Source organism: Hypanus sabinus, chromosome 1, assembly GCF_030144855.1.
Source record: "Hypanus sabinus isolate sHypSab1 chromosome 1, sHypSab1.hap1, whole genome shotgun sequence".
Lineage (NCBI taxonomy): Eukaryota > Metazoa > Chordata > Chondrichthyes > Myliobatiformes > Dasyatidae > Hypanus > Hypanus sabinus.
Genome location: NC_082706.1, coordinates 178,214,234 through 178,235,715, shown reverse-complemented (window position 1 = coordinate 178,235,715; position 21,482 = coordinate 178,214,234). Strand labels below are relative to the sequence as shown.

Here is a 21,482-nt window from a genome sequence, read left to right as displayed (position 1 = left end):
GTAGGCCATTTAGAACACAGATGTGGAAAAACTTTTTCACCCAGAGAGTGGTGGATATGTGGAATGCTCTGCCCCAGAAGGCAGTGGAGGCCAAGTCTCTGGATGCATTCAAGAGAGAGTTAGATAGAGCTCTTATAGATAGCGGGGTCAAGGGATATAGGGAGAGGGCAGGAACGGGGTACTGATTGTGTATCATCAGTATTACACTAATTGGGTATCAGCCATGATCACAGTGAATGGTGGTGCTGGCTAGAAGGGCCGAATGGCCTACTCTTACACCTACTGTCTATTATCTATTTCCCTGCACATTCAGGTATTTATCTTAAAGCTTCTTCAATGTCACTAACGTATCTGCTTCCACCACCACCTTTGGCAGTTTCAGGCACCTACCACAATCTGCATAAAGAAAATTTGCCCTGCAAATCTCTTTTAATCTTCCCCCCCCCCACCCCGCCTCATCTTAGTATTTGACATTTTTATCATTGGCAAATGATTCTACCTTCCCTCTCATAATTAAAAAAATTCTGTCTCCCCTCAGCTGTTGATGCTCCAGAGAAAACAAACAAATTTGTACAAACTCTTACAGCTTATACCATCTAAACTGGACACCATCCAGCATAGGTTCTGCCACTTTTTAGTTAAGTTCTGGATTGCCCATCAACTCCATCTGTCCATAAGCTGTCTCCACCATGCCACCTTGTGAAACTTTTGTAGATCTAATTTCTTGATCCTCTTAAAATTTAACACTATTTTTGGAGAACTACAAAAATTAGTAATTTCAGTAATTGGGTTAGTTTTAAAATCAACTTGGTAAAAACTACTCTTTTGTCTGTATACAGTATTCCATTTGTAAAATGTAGACCAAAACTCTCCACACTACTCTGCAACCAAACCAGTGTTCTATTCAATTTTGATGCAACTTCCTTGCTTTTTAGTACTACACCACTGGAAAATATGACCAGAAAATATATAAGCATCGTAGGACATCCAGATGTATGCAGCAAGAGCTAATTGAACAATGGACGTGGAATAAAAGTCAAAATTAAAAGGACAGGATTTTATAAACAAATTATAGCAGAAATCCCACGGACTCTCAAAAGGGTACAAAGAAATTTGTAGTTGTTACTAGTGAACTAGGAGTAAAATCAGAGTACATGGAAAGTGTTTGATCAACTTAGTTAGGAGGTGGGAGACAATAAAGATTATGCAACATAAAGGGAAACAAGAATCTCAAAATTATATCAATATCTTTAAAGCATTATTCACCTGTATTCATTTTTCAATCTCTGAAAGTACTTGCTTGAATCTGGAAAATTATTTTCATAATCCCCTGATCTTTCTGTTTGTGTCTGCACATTTCTGGAATGGAATAACCTATAGTTCAAATAGTTTGAAATTTTGTTTAACTGTAAATATGATTGGCATATTAATAAAGATAAAATCAAATTCAATTTTAATTATCATTCAACCATACATGAATACAGCTTTCCTCTGGAGCCAAGGTACAAAACATACACAGCACATGAATCAAAATAGCAAGCAAAGAAAAGATATATATTTAGCGCAAAACAACATGTCCTGCAGATTGATGGTGCAGCTCTCGGCAGTGCACAGCCACTGCAATTCCACCAATCAAACACAACAGTGCTAAAATTGGGTGCCATGATAACATAGCAGTCAGCACTATGCTATTACAGCTCAAGGCATTCCAAAGTTTGCAGTTTTGCTTTCTCAATTATCTTTTTTGTATTATATTATTATTGTATGTTTATTTTTGCACTGTATTAATTTTTTTTATTTTGGTTTGGGTTTTTTTTTATTTGCAGTGTTGTAGAAAATGCATTAAAAAACCAATAATAAAAAAAAACAAAGTTTGCAGTTCAATTCCAGCAGCATACTGTAAGGAATCTCTGTACTCTATTCCCGGTGGAATGCACAAGTTTTCCCCACGTGTTCCAATTTCTTCCCACAGTCCAAAGATGTACCAGGAAAGTTAATTGGTCTCTTTATAAATTGTCCCATGATTAGGTTATAATTAATTAGGGTTGTGGGATTGCTGGGGTGGCGCACTCCACACTGTATCATTAAATAAATAAACATCCACTCTGGCAAAAAAAAAATCTTTCACCGACATTAGATGTCAGAGAAGTTGATAAAAATAACATTCTCTCTTTTAATCTGACCTTTTCCATTCTTTTATTTTGCCTACGTAAGACATTTGACACTAAGTTAGATATAAATAAGATGTACTGTAAAGTGCATTCTGACTGATTTCATCACTGCATAGCATGGAGGCTCCATACCATGATCAAAAAAAGCTGCAGAGGTTTGTAGACTCAGCCAGCTTCATCATGGGTACTAACATTGAGGAAATCTTAAAAAAGCAGTGGCTCAAAGGGGCAGCATCAATCATTAGGAACCCTCACCATCCAGAACATGCCCTCTTCTCAGAGAGGAGGTACAGGAGCTTAAGAAAGCACTGTCATGTTATATGAATAGCTCCTTTCCCTCCACCATCAGATTTCGGAAAGGTTCATGAATCCATAAACACTCTCACTATTTAGTTCTTTTTTCCTACTATGTATTTTTATGTGTTTCACTCTGTAACTTATAGTAACTTTTTATGTAGTCACTGTACGGCTGCCAAAAAACAAATTTCATGACATACAGTACTGTGCAAAAGTCTTAAGAAACATGTAAAAAAAATTTGTAAAGCCAAGATGATTTCAAAAATAATGAAATGAAAAATCAGGTTAGTACTATCTTTCCTTTTGGTTAGTCCTGACGAAGAGTCTCGTCCCAAAACGTCGACAGCGCTTCTCCCTATAGATGCTGCCTGGCCTGCTGTGTTTCACCAGCATTTTGTGTGTGTTGTTGTTTGAATTTCCAGTATCTGCAGATTTCCTTGTGTTGCTGTACTACTTAATATGTTACTTTCTTTAACGAAATACAAAAAAGTTCTCCATAACATTCATTTTCCAAAAAATTAAATATTTCAAAATCTAAAATTTGCTCTTTTCTACTGACACACACTAATGCAGAAGATAAAAAAAACTAAAACAAAATTTATATAAGAAATCTAGGGTGCCTAAGAATTTTTCACAGTACTGTATGTCAGTAATAATGAACCTGATTCTGATATTCAATTTACACTTCCTAATTAGGACTGAATATTACAGCAATTATTCTTTAACCTTATCAGTTAAAGCAATTTAACTGTTGCATAGATTACAGATCCCCTTGTAAAATTCATAACCTTATCTCGATTTCCCATAACTATGAAAGCCAACAAATGTTGAGAGCCAACACAAGTATAAAAAATAGTAAATGATATGCTACAAAACCTGGGCTATGATAATTGAAAAAGAAAAGAAAAAGGGCAAGATTTTAAATGGGAAATGAATCATCATTGAGGCCTGGATTCAGTCATTACCTATCCTCTTACCATTTGGTCTTGACTCCTCATGAGTAAAATTACAAAAGTTAAAATTACAAAAAATATCACACAGCACACAATTTCAGTTTGCAATGAAAAAGGGTAAAGGTGAGAAAGCTTCAATAAGGAAAGAGTGTAATAGAGTAATTCATTCTCTACTTTCCACTCAGTCGCATCTTCCTTCTCATTCTTTTCTCCACTACACTTTCCCCTACCTCTTAAACATTTCCATAGCAGGATTGTTAACATTTCCATCTCCACAGGTGCTGCCCAGTCTGCCAGGTTTTCCTATAATCACCAACTAATCACAGATAAGAAATCTGAATATTTGACGGCAGCCAGTTTGCAGACTGCCCTTTAAAAAGCAGAAACCTGATTTAAATCCAATTCAAACATGTTGGAAATCTTTAATGCCCAAATCCTGTTTTCCTATCTGAATCATCTGTTACTTTTGAGCCTGCCCTTGCCTGGCTGGTTATGAATTGAGTCCACAAAGCTTGCTCGTCATCAGTTTTTCTACTCCTTGTCAGGAACCCAAATTAAACTTGGTATGTTAAAATAGAAATGATTAATTCTACCACACCAAAATAAATCTCAAAAAATAGGCAAGTGATCAAGGCCAACTGACACACACAAAATGCTGGTAGAACACAGCAGGCCAGGCATCATCTATAGGAAGAAGCATTGTCGACGTTTTGGGCCGAGATCCTTGAAGATGCTGCCTGGCCTGCTGCGTTCCACCAGCATTTTGTGTGTGTTGCTTGAATTTCCAGCATCTGCAGATTTCCTCATGTTTGTGAGACCAAGTGAAGTGATTTTGAATTGCCCCAAAATTCTCTTGTTACAGAAAGTAACTATTTACTTTTAATATAACTAGAAATTGTTTAACCAGTTAACTTATGGCAGGATGACAGTTATAACTGAAAGTAAAAGCTGGCTTAAAATCTTCCTTCATTCAAGGTTCGAAAATGTCTGATTAAATCTAATGACCAAACATCAAAAAGCAGAACGGCCTATCAAAGTGTTCATTCCTTGAAACCAATGGAAATATCACAAATGAAATCTGACTTGATGGAAAGAAAATGATTTTAAAAGGTAATGATTCTATTTGAGCAGATATAAATCTAAAATTTGTTATTTTAAATAAACTATTCATACAAGCTGTTTTAAAGATGATTTTAAATGATTTTCAACAAAACCATACATCAAAATGACCAAAATGTGTTCAATAATCAATACATCTCATTATTAATTTAGTCTACACAACGCTTTAATACTATTACCTTCGATGACCAACCTCAGGATCATCAGAACTGCGATATCTATCCTCTTCCTGACGCTTTTTATTCAACAACTTTTCGTAGGCCTCCATTGTACGTGCATCATTCTTATAAGAAACAGATTCATGTGATTGTTGACCAGATCTTAAGTGACGTGCAGCCTGAAATCCGGATTCATCCGAAGGATCAATATTTTCCTTATAGTATTAGTTACAATTTTAAAAGGAATTAGTTAGTACCCAAATAAATATCACATGTAGCTGTAAAAGTTAAAAATGCACTTATAAAACATATTACAATTAAATGTATTTTCTATCTTTGGATATAAATAATGACAATAAGTAGGCCTTTTTTTCCCAAACTTTAACAGTAAATAAAAACTGGCAGACAAAACACAAATGAAAAACAGTTATGAGGGGTGGTAAGTAAGATAGAAGCATTATATGGAATTCAAACAGAGGCACTGACAGCTTGCATTCAAACAACATTTTCAGTAAAGAAACTATAACATACAATACAATTAAAAGGTCTATGGTCAACTATATAAAACAGCAGTAGTAAATCTCTGACTTCTAGACTGAAGGGAGTTCTTTGCTGCTCTCTTTGGCATTAAAAGTGCATGCATTTGGTATATAGGGTATAATTAAAAGTTTACATATAACATACAATTAAAACTTTAACAGTGAGCAGTGCAGTAGCCGATTTCAAAAGGACAGGTCATAATGGTTAATTAGGCAAGTCAAATTTAATACACAAAAAGGAGAAGAGATGCAGTGTGAAAGACAAAATGATAGCCAAGGTAAATAGTGTAATTTTAAAGAGGGTGAAGTGGAGACTATGAATTCATAAGATCAAATCTTTGAAGGCAGAGTGTCCTGACTTCAATTCCGATAATCATAATAACCCTAAATGAAGAAGGTTTAAAACCTTGCAAAGAGTCCAGAAGAAATTTATGACACCTCCACCCAAAATAGAGAATTTGAGTTCTAATGGAAATTAAGTTTAGGATTAGAAAAACTGAGATCATTCTTTTTAAAACAAAGGTGGTAATGGGGATATTTGATAGAAATGTTATGAATTTTGTGGGTTTTGACAGATGAATACAGGGAGAATGATAAAAGAGACATTTACTGGGGGAATATGGACTTACAGTAAAGGCAGCAACTAATGATTTGAAATCCAATGCCTGAAAGGGATATGCAGGCAGATTTATCTGTAAGCTTCAAAAAGGGAATTTGCATTGCATTAGGTGAGAGGAAGGTAGTAAGATTTACTTGGATCTTTCATTTAAAGAACTAACACAGGTACAAAGGGCAGAACATCCTGTAAGGTTTTTAAAACACAATTTAGTTAGGACAGCATTAACTATATTTTTGATTTGGCATTACTGCTGCTTTATTATCAGTACTACTTTCATTTCATTTCAAAAGAAAAAATGTCACCTTTGGAATCCACCTGCCATCTCTTCTTAATTGCTCATATTTATCTTGTTCTCTTAATAATTCATTGTATTCTTGGTTTCTTTCCATTCTCAATCTGTCCTGAAATTAATGGCAAACTGTGTATTACTGCAACAGGGTAATGTATAACAAGCAATATAAATTGAATCTCTGCAATTTCAAATCAGCTTTTCATAGTCATGGGTAAGTTAGGGAAATAAAAAATCAGAACAGTTCAATATAATATATGGGAATAACACTTGAAAAAGCTTTTATACAGCTACATTTAAAATATGTTCAGTTTTAGTCTTCTGGAAATAGAAATTGAGAAGATTTAGAATAAGGGAACCATAGTTATAGCAAGGTCCTGGTGATCTATAGAAAAGGTCCCAGGAATTAATGACTTCTACACAGAGTAGAATTTCTCCATTTTTGAAATTGAGAAAATGAAACCAAGGTGATCCTACTTAACTGAATTAAATATCTCTACTACAATAACTGCTAAAAACCAGGAATGTCACCATAAAACAAAAAAATCCATGAACTGACCATTTCATAGTCATGAGTCTCTGAATTATGAAATAAAAAGTAGTTTCCATGTGACTATTTATCCACTATATTCAGTTTTAGATCCTCACCCAGAATTTTATACATATGTTAAAACTCACATACACTCTTCATAATTCTAAACCCTGAATTGTCTAATAGTTGTCTAACGAAATATTAGAAAATCCTGCCTGACAAACTTATTGCAATTTTTTGAAGAAATTACAAGTAGGCTAGACAAGGGAAATGCAGTGGATGTTGTGTATTTGGATTTTCAGAAGGCCTTTGACAAGGTGCCACACATGAGGCTGCTAAACAACATAAAAGCCCATGGAATTAAGGGAAAGTTACACACATGGATAGAGCGTTGGCTGATTGGCAGGAAATAGAGAGTAGGAATAAAGGGATCCCATTCTGGTTGGCTGCCGGTTACCAGTGGTGTTCCACAGGGGTCAGTGTTGGAGCCGCTTCTTTTTACGTTGTATATCAACGATTTGCTTTATGGAATAGATGGCTTTGTGGCTAAGTTTGCTGGTGATACAAAGATAGGTGGAGGGGCCGGTAGTGCTGAGGAAGCAGAGAGTCTGTAGAGAGACTTGGATAGATTGGGAGAATGGGCAAAGAAGTGACAAATGAAATGCAATGTTGGGAAGTGTATTGTCATGCACTTTGGTAGAAGAAATAAACTGGCAGACTATTATTTAAATGGGGAGAGAATTCAAAGTTCTGAAATGCAACGGGACTTGGAAGTCCTCGTGCAGGATACCCTGAAGGTTAACCTCCAGGTTGAGTCGGTGGTGAAGAAGGCAAATGCAATGTTGACATTCATTTCTAGAGGAATAGAGTAGAGGAGCAAGGATGTGATGTTGAGGCTCTGTAAGGCACTGATAAGACCTCACTTGGAGTACTGTGTGCAGTTTTGGGCCCCTTATGAAAGGATGTGCTGACATTGGAGAGGGTTCAGAGAAGATTCACAAAAATGATTCCAGGAATGAGAGGGTTAACATATGAGGAATGCTTGACCGCTCTTGGACTGTACTCCTTGGAGTTTAAAAGAATGAGGGGGGACCTCATGGAAACATTTTGAATGTTGAAAGGCATGGACAGAGTGGAGGTAGAAAAGTTGTTTCCCATGGTGGGGGAGTCTAGTACAACAGGGTATGACTTAAGGATTGAAGAGCACTCATTCAAACAGAGATGCGAAGGAATTTTTTAGCCAGAGGGTGGTGAATCTGTGGAATTTGCCACGGGTGGCAGTGGAGGTCAAGTCATTGGGTGTATTTAAGACAGAGATTGATAGGTATCTGAGTAGCCTGGGCATCAAAGGTTATGGTGAGAAGGTGGGGGAGTGGCACTAAATGGGAGAATGGATCAGCTCATGATAAAATGGTGGAGCAGACTCAATTGGCCGAATAGCCAAGTTCTGCTCCTTTGTCTTATGGTCTAATGGACTCCCACCATATCTTCCTATTGCTTCTATCGTTAATTTACAGGACCGAGTCATACAATATTTGTATTAAGTCACAGTGTTGGAGTAGAAGTGTGAAAAATAGTAATTTTGGTATTTTGACTTTTTTCTCCATGCCATGCTTTGATATTAACATTAGAAGATAATAAAGTGGCCACTTTATTACGTACACCTTTACACTTGCTTATAAATACAAATAACATGTGGCAGCAACTCAATGCATTACAGCATGCAGACATAGTCAAGAGGTTCAGTTGTTGTTCAGACCAAGTGTCAGAATGGGGAAGAAGCCTAATCTTAGTGGCTTTGACCATAGAATGATTGTTGGTGCCAGATGGGATAGTTTGTGTTTCTCAGAAACTGCTGATCTTCTGTGATTTTCACACTCAACAGTCTCTAGTTTATAGAATGGTGCAAGAAACAAAAAGCTGTCGTTCTGTGGACAAAACCGCTTTGTTAATGAGAGAGGTCAGAATTGAATGGTCAGACTTGTTCAAGCTGACAAAAAGGTGACAGTAACTCAGTACCACAGTGGTGCGCAGAAGAGCATCTCACAACACACCAAGCTATGAAGTGGATGGGCTACAGCAGCAGATGACCACGAATAGTACCAGGTTACACATACAGTATATGCTGTGATAAGTCCAAGTCTGCACAAGCTCTCTAGAGCACTTGTTACAAATTCCACAGACAATTTATCCAGAAACTATTATTATACAAGCATATTTTTCATTATTAAATAACATGATGGCAATGGAGATGTGCTCTATAGACTTCATCACAAATTTGGCTCCCTGGAAACTGAAGCTGAGTAATGCCATTTATTACTATTGTCTCAGAGCCAATTCCACTCCATTACCAGGTTTGACTACTTGCTTCAGTGTAACATTCAAAATTGTGCCTCAGCTCACTCGGGTGACTAAACCCTCTTGCATATCTTTGCTATTCATAGACTTAACTATTCCAATACTCTACTAGCAGGCCTCCCATCTTTCATAAGCTTGCTCAGACAAACTTCTGCTGCTTTTTTCATAATCTTTCCATCTTATTTTGATCTATATTGGCTCCTGTTCCAATAACAATTCAATTTAAAATTTGCATTTTTATTTTCAAATGCTTTAATATAGACAATTTTAAACATCCTGAAAATGAAATTATGTTGGATAGAGCAGGTGAGATAAGACCTCAGGCTTGAAATAGCATCATAACTCTTCAAATCTGGCCAACAATAACTGATTCAATGTTGTAAAAATGCACGTGTAGGGCATGCTTGGTGGATAACTTTGTTTGCTCCTATCATTCCCAACCTAATTGTTTGTGACCAAGCTTACCCTATTGTCAACAATGCACTTAATCTTCAGTCTACAACCCAACTTACTTCCACTGCTAGTTTTACATAGAACAGTACAGCAAAGGCCCATCAGCCCATGATATTGTACCAACCTATATAAACATATCCCATGACCCATCTAATCTTTCCCTTGTACACAGTCCATCTCCCTCCATTTTGCTTACATCTGTTTGTCTAACCAAGAGTCTTTTAAACATCCCTATTGTATCAGCAACTACCACCACTCCCGCAGTGCATTCCAGGCACCAACCACTTCCTGTACAGAGAGAAAAAAAAATAACTGCGGGCTCCACCTCCCCTAAACATTCCTCCACTCACCTTAAACAGATGATCTCGAGTATTACCCATTGCCACCCTGGCAAAAAGTTGCTGGCTATCCATTCTACCAATGCTTCTCATAATCTTACGCACCTCTATCATGACGCCATTGATCCTCTGTTGTTTCAAAGAGAAAAGCCTGAACTCGCTCAGACTCGCTCATAAGACATGTTCTCTAATCAAGGAAGCATCCAGGTAAATCTCTCCTCATCTTTCCTGTAATGATGCAACCAGAACTGAACACAATACTGAGAATTTTAGAGCTGCAACATTACCTCACAGCTTTTGAACTCACTCCCCCAACTAAGAAAGGCCAGGATACTATATGCATTCTTAACCACTCTATCAACTTGTACGGAAACTATGGATTTAGACTCCAAGATCCCTCTGTTCCTCCATATTGCTAAGAATCCTGTCACTAGTTTTATACTCCACTTTTAATTTCAATCTTCCAAACTATACAACTTCACACTTTACAGGACTGAGCTCCATCTACCATCTCTCCACTCAACTATGCATTCTGTCTTTATCTACTTAACTGTTGACAACCCTCTACACTATCCATAAAACCTACAAGCTTTATGTTATCTATAAACTTACTAAGACACCCCTCCACTTCCTCATCCAAGTAATTTGTGTGGAATGAGCTTCCAGTAGAAGTGGTAGAGGCAGGTTCGGTATTGTCATTTAAAGTAAAATTGGATAGGTATATGGACAGGAAAAGGATGGAGGATTATGGGCTGAGTGCGGGTCAGTGGGACTGGGTGAGAGTAAGCATTTGGCACAGACTGGAAGGGCCAAGATGCCTCATTTCCATGCTTTAATTTTTATATGGTTATATGGTTATATTTATTTTTTTTAAAAATCACAAAAAGCAGGGGTCATATTGAAATTGCTTTGGAGGAATGGCCTTCACATATGTTAGGCTTGTATTATGAAACAATATGCTCTAGATCTTGTGTGAGACAGTATTTTGTACCTTGAGGTCTTGTGTAAAGAAAAAGTCCTACATACATTGCTACATTAACTTAGTTTTTAAGGTGTCAAACTATTTCTACTCTACAAATACAGTGGATTCTATTACTGGGTCATCATCTTACCGAGGCATAACTCTTAAAGAACAAAAACTGGTCAAGAAAATTGCTGGGATTCCCCTCCCCTCATTTATTTGGGAAACCATGCCACTTAATTGGGACAGGAGACTGTTGCCAAACAGTTTCTAACTAGCACCAGTCATGTGCACTTGTGTGGTTAGAAACTACATCATGCTTAGAGCGAAGAGTTTTAAATAATGTCAGTTTCATACGTCTATGCCCAAAAAGCAATGAATTTTCTGACACTAATAGTTGGCGAGTAGTAAAAGTAAGACAATTTAGAACTGTTTTGCTCACTGCCACTTGGAGATGCAGAAACAGCCTGGAGGGAAACGCTCTCACTATTTCAACAAGTTAGGAACTACAAAGAATTTGAAGGTGTTGACAATCATGTTGAATGTTACAATGGAAATAAAGATTTAGAGGATGTAATCATTGAAAGCACTGTTCCGAACTGCATAAAATGTCTGTGCTGATTTTGCTCACTTTTAATCAATCAAAAGAATACATCAGCATACACAGAATGAATTTCTCCATTGATAATTATTTAAGAACTAATACAGTTACGTAGTGCTGTAGTATTTTTGGTAGTGTTCTAGTATGTTGTAACTCCACTTAAATACAGAATTTATTACTCAGTTAAACAGTGTATAGCTTGCCTTTTTTTTAAAATACCTTTTTAAAATATTTCCATGAAACCAGCTAACTGGGACAGCTGCTTAATTGGGACAAATGTACTGGTCCCAATGTGCCCTAATTAATCAGAGTCCACTGAACTTACAGATCTAATTTCAGCAATGCAGTCAAAGTAATAAGCTTAACAAAAGATTAGCTTTATTTTGTCACATTGAAATATACAGTAAAATGCATTGTTTCCGTCAAATCAAATCAGCAAGTACTGTACTGAGCAGCCTGCAAGTGTTGCCATACTTCCAGCACTAACATAGTTTACTTATACATCCTTTGGAATGGAGGAGGAAACCAAAGCACTGGAGGAAACCCACGTGTCACAGTGAGAATGTGCAAAATCCTTACAAACAGCAGCAGAAATCGAACCCCTATCTTACAGTGGTATTGTAAAGCGGACCCACTAACCACTATACTTGTAGTACATCCTCCAGTGCTATAGTCATAAATTAGAGGGGCAGAACAAAAATCATAAGACATTGTAATTTGTGACAAGTGAAAAGTGGAATCTATGGCAAGCGTATTTGCCATGAGTGTTTGTAGCTCAATGAAATTCAGCTCAGAGATAGTGAGTTGGAGTCTGGGATGTGGACATCACAATGCATCGGGATGGGGGAATATTACTGTGTCAAACTATTTCAACTCTATAAATACAGTGGATTCTGTTAATGGGCCTTCATCTTATCGAGGCAGCTGTTCAACCAAGTGATCTAATGGGATAAAGATAAAGCCTCGGCCCACTAGAAATCATGAAAATCGTTAGCCACAACATTGAAGGCTTCAGCCACAGTAAAGCAGAAATGCTGGCAAACTTAAAACCGGACATCTTGTGCATACAAGAAACTCATAGGCTGAACAACCAACCCTATGTGCCAGGAATGCACTTGGCTATTGACACCCCTAGCCAAACTTATGGAAGTGCAATCTTTGTAAAAGATAAATCTGCAGCAATGAACACAGCAAACATCCAAGCTGGCTCAATAGAACTTCTGAAAGTTGAAACAAAACACATAAATATCATCTCAGTCTACAAACCCCCTAATGAACCATTCATGTGGCCACATAACCTAGATCTCCAGGACAAAATGTACCTCATTATTGGTGACTTTAATAGCCATTGCACCAACTGAGGATATGAAGATGACGATGCAAATGGAGAAGAAATTGTATCATGGGCTCTGTTGGACTGTCTCAGTACTTATATATTTGTATGCTGTAGCACAATTTTTATTTGCAGTTATTTTATAAATACTTTCTTTTGCACTTCTAGTTAGATGCTAATTGCATTTCATTGGTTTTGTATCTGTACTCAGCACAATGACAATAAAGTTGAATCTAATCTAATCTAAACAACAGCCTTGAGCTACTATACGAGTCAAAGGACAACCCTACTTTCACAAGTGCCAGATGGAGAAAAGGATACAACCCAGACCTTGCCTTTGTTACCTCGGCAAGCTCCAACCTCTTCATGTGAACAGTCCTCCAACATATACCCAAATCCCAACACCATCCAGTCCTGGTAGAATCCCTTCCAGTTCTGAGATCTGCACCATCAAAGAACCTACCAAGATTTAACTTGAGAAAATCAAATTGGACATCTTTCGCAGAATCCCCTGATCAACTTATCAATACCATACCACCAGAACCTAACCATTATGATGAATTTGTCTGACTAATCTGGAAAGTAGCACAGCAGAACATACCTAGAGGCTGCAGAACCAAATATATTCAGGGATTGACTAGTGACATCAAGCAAAGTTATGATGAGTATGTCAACTTATACGACCAAGACCCATTTGGTCAAGAAACAATTGAAATGGAAGAGTCAGTTCTGTCCCTACTGAGCCAAGAGAGACAACATCATTGGCAGGAACTGATAGAAAACACAGACATAACCAAGAACAGTGTTACGAATGTGGAGCAACTCTGGTGGGCAGAAGGGTGCAAAGTCGCCCCCTCCTTCTTGAGAATCTCAAGATCGCTATTATTTCGGGTCTGAGACCCAGGAAATGAGAGAGATACACAGCATGTCAGTAATGGGAGAGACACAGGATAACAGCAAAGGCAGATGTTATAGACACCGCAGAATACACAAGGTTTGGAATGTCTCCTGACTTAAGCGGAATGGAACCACTGATTACTGCTATTGTCTCTTGGAGAAGGAATTGTGTATTGAGTACTGTACTATTCATTGAAACCCCTCAGGGGACAACCAGAGTGGTCTGGTTGAGGGATTGCATCATCCCAACCTGATTGACATCTGAGACCACGTGAGTGAGGATAAAAGACGGGTCTGGGGAACACCCCTCAGACACCAGGAGAAACGCTAGAAATCCAGTGACAGCGTTTTATAGCGAAGCCGGTGAGAGCTCATGTATGTCCTCCCTTGCCTGGGTGGCGGGCTCATCACGGATGAACGGTTTAGCTAAAGGAGAGGTCACACTTGAACAGCCACAACAACGAGACACCAACGGATCGAAATCATAAAGGAAGGTTGGCAAAACACTTAGCGGTAACTGTTCCCATTCTTCTTTCTCTCTCTCCAACAATTGCAACACAGTGACAAACAAACGACGGCAGCTTATATGAACTGAAATGAACTTTAGATTTCCATCAGACAATTCATTATCCCCTAGACAACGACAGAGCTTATTTCTTATTGATTATTATTATACCCACACTTTTAGGTTTAGTATTGACGACGTATATTATCTGTATATTTGCATTGATATTATTTTTGTGTATTTTTGCTAATAAATACTGTTAAAAATAGTATCACCAGACTCCAACGGATGCCTCTATCTTTGCTGGTAAGTAACCCAGTTACGGGGTTCGTAACAACTGTAAGAAGGCATGGGCAACTGTTCGGAAACTCAACTCAGACAATAGACCACTACAGAGAATTGCTGCTGTAACACCCAGTCAGGTTGCCCACCAACTAGTACTAAATGGTCGACCAAATAACAAAGAACGGAGGCAAAAGAAAAAGCAATATTAGGAAATGGAGCCAGCTCTCTCAAACAGGAATAACAACTTCCCACCTCTCACCCTAGAAGAATTAAAGGATGAGGTATCACAGCTAAAATCCAACAAAGCTGCTGGCATAGATGGGATTCTTAATGAATTCCTTAAACATCTTGGACCTAAAGCAGTCCACTGGCTTCTGTCCCTTTTTAACTGTTGCCTAAGATCATTAAAAATACCTAAAAAGTGGAGAAGAGCCAAAGTTGTTGCTCTCCTAAAACCCAATAAAGACCCCAACATTCCTAAAAACTACAGACTGATTTCCTTGTTTTGCACCCTCTATAAACTCTACAAGAAACTCATACTGAAAAGAATATCCCCCTTAGTCGAAGATCTTCTAACACCAGACCAAGCCGGGTTCAGGCCAGGCCACTCTTGCTGCGGTCAAGTCCTGAACTTAACCCAGTATATTGAGGATGGCTTTGAAATGCTACAAATTAAAAGTATGAAAGTAAACAAACAATTGCTATCTTCTGAAGAATTAATACAATATATTTCCATTTAAGATAAAAAAAAATCAGGAGAAGTATTCCAGAGGTGATTTTCACATTAAAGATGGAATAACATTAGATCAAAAGAAGAGGTTAATTAGATTGCTAAAAGCAACAAACACAACTAATGGTAAATTTCAGAATTCAGCAAAGGATCAAAGCATTAATAAAGAAAGGGAAAGTAGAATGCATGAGTAGGTTAACAAGAGACATAAAAAATAATGAAAGAAGGAAAATGGCAAAATTTTATTGTGGCTCATATACAAATTGTCTTTTTGTCTGACATTACAGATACAGGAAACTTCCCAGCAATCATGGAATTCTATAGAGCTGTGGTAACTAAGGGGTTCAAAGAAATTAATGTTAATAAACAGTAACTTTGAAGAAATTAATTGAAAAAAGCAATAAATTCATGAATGCTGATTGGTTATGCCACATGGATTTGTTAAAACTGAGACCATTTGGAATTTCTTTGAGTTTGTAAATAGTAGATTAGATTAGGGTGAACAAGTTGAGGTAGTATTTAATCTTTGGAGATGCTACACAAGAAATTATTAAACAGAACTGCAGCATGTTTTATTGGAGATAATTTACTGATGTCAGTTGAGAATTGATTAATGGGCAGAAAACAGAATAGGAATAAACAGATCATTCCAGGTTACATACAAAACCTACAGCACAATACAGGCCCTTCGGCCCTCAGTGCTGTGCAGAACACGTACTTACTTTAGAAATTACATAAGGTTACCCATAGCCCTCTATTTCTCTAAGCTCCATACCTATCCAAGAGTCTCTTAAAAAGTTGGGAGACTAACAAATGAGGTGACATGAGTATGAGTGCTGGGGCTCCAGTTGTTCATAATCTACATTAATGATTTAGATGGGGGAAATCAAGTGCATTCATGATTGCTGATGGTACAAATCTAGGTTACTGGATAGGCCTGTTGGAAAATGTAAAGGAGCATCAGGGATATAAACAAACTGAGCTCCGTGAGGATATGGTAGATGAAATGTATTGTGGAATAATGCAAAGGTGTCCTCTTTAGAAGCAAAATAGAAAGGTTCTTTTATTTAAATGGTGAGAAACTGAAAAGCACTGGTCTTCAGAGGGACCGAGGTGTCTTTATGTATGAATCAATGGAAGTTATAACAGTCTAACCCCATGTTATGGGTGTTTGTGCGCCTAGAAAAATGCCTTTATTACGAGTTTCCAGAATGCAAACCCATTAACTGCACATGCATCAAGAAATAAGTGTTTTATTTATTTATTTTGTTTCTACTTAAATTCTATAAGAGCAAATGTTATTCCATATCTCAAATTTTTAAGTAGCGATTTGCAAATTCTGCGAAGATGAACTTCCATTATCTGAATGCTGATTACACACAGGAGTCACCTATATGCAATCTCAACAGGCAATAACAAAGCGGAACATTTTGTTGGCTATTTTACAAGAGAATTTGAGTGCAACTCAAGTGATATCAATCTGACTTGGTCTTCCTAACAACAGAAGCATATACTTGTAACAAAAGACATACAAGACGTTCACCAGAATGATACCCAATATATAGAACTTGTTCATGTGAGGAGAGAATAGACAAAGTTACCCAAATGTCTATTAGGAGAATGAAAGATCTGACAGAAACACACAAAGTTCTTAATGGTTTGATACAGAGATAATTTTTCCCCAGCTATGGTGCCTAGAACCACAGATTACAATACTGGCAACCCTTGCATTATAGCTGTTCTAGTTTAGGAAATCCACCCTTTCAGAAATAACTACCCAAAAATCTTAGCTACATAATAAACTTTGCTCTTACTGAACTTATGTTTGTATTTCTTTCTGTAGGCACAACTGAAGTAATTTTAAGCACAAGAGATTTATTTCCTAGTCTAGCTGTTTATCCCGTTCTCCAGAAGATTTTCCATATTATTTACCCTCAAGATCTCTGAAACAGAGCCAGCAGGTTTAAGAGCAAGCTGTAAACCTAAATGACCCATTAGTTTTTGAGAGTTATATCATTAAACTATCTTAACTATATTTGGTATACAGTTGTGTGTACTTCCATGAATCTACAGTCACCTTCATCTCCAAATTATAGCTGCTAGCTATTTGTCAGCCAGCAGCTCCATTGTCAGTTACTTGTCAGCGTCCAAATTATGTCTCGAAAGTGACCAATGGCCCTGAACTAGCAGCTGCAGTACTTCTCATTACCATTCATTTCTTCACACGTTGAATATTATCAAATATTCTGAAAAGGGCTATAGAGGCTTTGTTGTTACATTGATTCAAGGCAGTAATCAACAGAACTTTTTATATATTTAGGAAACAAGAGGATATGTAGAAAGGTCAAAAAAAATCTGCAGCGATCTTAGTGAATGGTGTAACAGGCACAAACGACGTCATCAATATCCTTCTTATGCACTTTTCTTGTATTTATTTTCAAGGGAAGTAAAAATGTTAGAAATTTGACTTTCACAATACGAGAAAAGAAGGCCCTTGAAAAATTCAGATTTATGCAGATGAGCCAACTGAGGCATAACCATGAAGTAAATTGTGATGTCACTACAGGAAATATATCTAAATAGCACTCCGAAAAATCAGACTGACAGGTTCAATAACAGTGAATCATCTTAGATGCTGTGCATATGCCAATAAATAAATTGTTTAAATTTAATATCGAAACCTATTTTTAGAAAGTTTAAAAATAATGCATAAAGCACTTAAAGAAAATACTAAGACTGTAACAAAATGGGAACAGAATTATTCGATTCAGCCAATCAAGTCTGCTCATGGATGATTTATATCTGTCTTAACCCTATTCTCCTGCTTTCTCCCTGTAATTTTTGACACCCTGACTAATCAAGAACCTACCAACCCGTCAATTTATATATAACCAAATGAACTGGTCTCAACAGCCACCTGGTGCAATGAGTTCCAGATTCACCTCGAACTAGCTAAAAAAATTCTTCCTCATCTCTGTTCGAAAGGATTCTCAGAATCCTTTTATTCTGAGGCTCTGACCTCTGGTCCTACCATTCTCTCCTTGTCTACTCTATGCAGGCCTTTCAGTATTCAATAGGTTGCAGGCATTTCAGTATTCGATAGATTTCAATTAGATTCCTCTCGACTCTTTTAAACTCCAGCGAGTACAATCCCAATCCATCAAAAACTTCTCAAAATTAAAAGCTTCATTCCTGGGATCATTCTTGTGAACCCTTTCTAGATCCTCTCCAATGCAAACACATCCTCACTTAGATAAAGAGACCAAAACTGCTCAGAATGCTCCAAGTGATGCCTCATCAATGCTTTATAAAGTCTTGTATTATATCATTGCTTTTATATTCTAGTATTCTTGTATTTGCCTTCCTTACCACCGACCCAACCTTCAAGTCAACCTTTAGGGAATCCTGCACTAGGACTCTGGTCATTTTGCACCTCTGATTTATGAATTTCAAAGGTTCAAGATTCAAGATTCAAAAACTTTATTGTCTTTCTAACCGTACATCAGCTCTGCACGGCAGAATGAGACAGCGTTTCCCAGGAGCAGTGCAATCATAACATAACAAACGCAACACTAAATATTAAACATAACAATAAATAGTAAAACACAACAACCACATGTAAGTTAAAAACAAGTTATAAGTGTCTAGTGCAAGTTAAAAGTGTCCAAAGCAGAGTCAGGTAGAGCAGCTATTTAGCAGTCTGACTGCCTGTGGGAGGAAGCTGTTTAGTAGCCTTGAGGTTTTAGTTTTGATGCTCCTGTAACGTTTACCTGATGGCAGAAGAACAAACAGTTCATGCTCCCTATTTAGAAAATAGACTACACCTTTATTCCTTCTACCAATGTGCATGACCATACACTTCCCTATGCTATATTCCATATGCCACTTCTTTGCCCATTTTCCCAATCTGCCCAAGTCCTTCTGCAGTATCCCTGCTTCCTCAACACTATCTGCCCCTCAGCCATCTTTGTAACATCCACAAACTTGGAAACAAAGTCATCAATCACCCATGTGCAATAATCATTCAGATATATATATATTCATTCCACTTTTTATTACTCCCCCCCCCCCTTTTGTGAGCTCAATAATACAGCTTGGCTCATTAAGTTTATCTTTATACTGTGCATTTCACAAATCCTACTTTTCTTTGTGCTACTCTCCAAATGCTCCCATCAAGTTACCAGATATCCACTTTTATATTTATACAATTGAGCAATATTGCACAGATTCAGGACCTTTGTCCCAATTCATCCATGCCAACCATGACGCCCAGCCAATGAATCCTTTTTTCTGCGTTCAGCCATATCCTTCCATACCCTGCCACTCCATGTACTTCTTAAATTATGCTACTGTATCTGCCTAAACCACTTCCTCTGGCAATTCATTCCATATACTCAGCACAGTCTGTATGAAAAAGCTCCCCCTCAGGTCCCTTTTAAGTCTTTTCCCCTCTAACCTTAAAGCTATGCTCACTAGTTTTAGTCGCCCCTACCTTAAAGACTTTTTATTTATTTATTCATTTACCGGATGTGAGTGTTGCCAACTAAGCCAGCGTTTATTGCCCATCCTTGCTGCCCTTGAGAAGGTGGTGACAAGCTGCCTTCTTGAGCCACTGCAATCCCTGAGACGTAGTTAGGGAGGGAATTCCATGATTTTAACCCAACAACAATGAAGGAACGGTGATATGTTTCCAAGTCTGGATGGTGAGAAGAATTTCCAAGTGGTAGTGTTCCCAGGAATCTGCTGTTCTTGTCCTTCTAAATGGTACTGGTCATGGGTCTGGACAGTGTTACCTTAGGAACTTTGGTGTTTTGTTGCAGTGCATCTTGTAGATCATACACACTACTGCAACTGCTCATCGATGGTAGAGGGACTGGATGCTTGCAGAGGCGGCACCAATCAAGTGGGCTGCCTTGTACTGGATGGTGTCAAGCTTTTTGAGTGTTGATAGAGCTGCACTTATCCAGGTGAGTGGCGAGTATTCCATTACACTCCTGACCTCATGTAGATGGTGTAGATGGTGGCCAGCTTTGGGGAGTCATGAAGTGAGTTACATGCCACAAGATTCCTAGACTTTGACCTGCTCTGGTAGCCACAGTGTTTGTATGGCTAAACCAGTTCAGTTTCCTGTCAATGGTAACCCCCAGGATGTTGATAGTAGGGGATTCAGTGATGGTGATGCCACTGAATGTTAAGGGACAATGGTTAGAGCCCCTCTTGTTGGAGATATTGCCTGGCACTTTCGTGTTTTGAACGTTACTTGCCACTTGTCAGCCCAAGCCTGGATATTGTCCAGGTCCTGCTGCATTTGGGTATAAACTGCTTCACTATCTGAGGAGTCATGAATGGTGCAGAACATTGTGCAGTCATCTGCGAACATTTTTACTTTTGACCTTATGATAGTCAGAAGGTCATTGATGAAGCAACTGAAGATGGTTGGTTGTCGGACACTTCCCCAAGGAACTCCTGTAATGATGTCCTGAGGATGAGACGATTGAGCTCCAACCACCACAACCTTTATGTCAGGTATGATTCCAGCCAGCGGAGGATTTTCCCCCTAATTCCCACTGACTCCATTTTAGCTAGGGCACCTGGATGCCATACTCAGTCAAATGTTGCATTCATGTCAAGGGCTATCACTCTCACCTCACCTCTGGTAGTTAGCTCTCTGCTCCATGCTGCAACCAAGGAGGAGATCAGGTCAGAGTTGAGTGGGCTTGATAGAATCCAAACTGGGCATCCATAAGCAGGTCATTGCCGAGTAGGTGCTGCATGATAGCACTGCTGATTACTTTCCTGAGGATTGAGATTATGCTGGTAGGGCAGTAATCGGCTGGATTGGATTTGTTTTGTTTCTTATGTACAAGACAGGACTTTTCTTGATCTCACGTGCAGTGAATCAGATTGGCTGCATACTGACATCTGAGATGCTGGGTTTTTCTGGAGGAGGCCAAGCTGGATTATCTGCTCGGCACTTCTGACTGAAGATCATTTCAAATGCCTCAGCCTTATCTTTTGCACAGGTGTGGTGGGCTCTCTATCATTGAGGATGGGGATATTTGTGCAGCCTCCTCCTCTAGTGAGTTGTTTGATTGTCCACCACTATTCACGGATGGATGTGGCAGGACTACAGAGCTTAGATCTGATTCGTTGGTTATGGGACCACTTAGCTGTTACCATTTTATCTATGCTTCTCATAATTTTAAACATTTCTATAAGGTTACCCATCATTCCCCTATGTTCCAAGCAATAAATACCAAGCTTCGCTAACCTCTCCCTATAACTCAGGTTCTTGAGCCCTGGCTGTATCCTCAAATCTTTTCTGCACTCTTTCAAGTTTAACC

At 38.1% G+C, this 21,482-nt stretch overlaps 1 protein-coding gene across 7 annotated transcripts in view; it reads right to left on the bottom strand.

The window, feature by feature from the left end:
* Positions 1-21,482, bottom strand: part of LOC132400865 (centrosome and spindle pole-associated protein 1) — a 150,337-nt gene that overhangs the window by 107,387 nt on the left and 21,468 nt on the right. For 5 of the 7 annotated variants that reach the window (XM_059982382.1, XM_059982352.1, XM_059982359.1 and 2 more), the window contains 3 exons: positions 6,159-6,257; positions 4,720-4,913; positions 1,267-1,374 (listed from right to left, as the gene is read on the bottom strand). In XM_059982382.1, the coding sequence (XP_059838365.1) occupies positions 1,267-1,374; positions 4,720-4,913; positions 6,159-6,257 (401 nt within the window). The remainder of the gene's footprint in view (positions 1-1,266; positions 1,375-4,719; positions 4,914-6,158; positions 6,258-21,482) is intronic. The other 2 variants (XM_059982365.1, XM_059982375.1) reach the window with 2 other exon arrangements.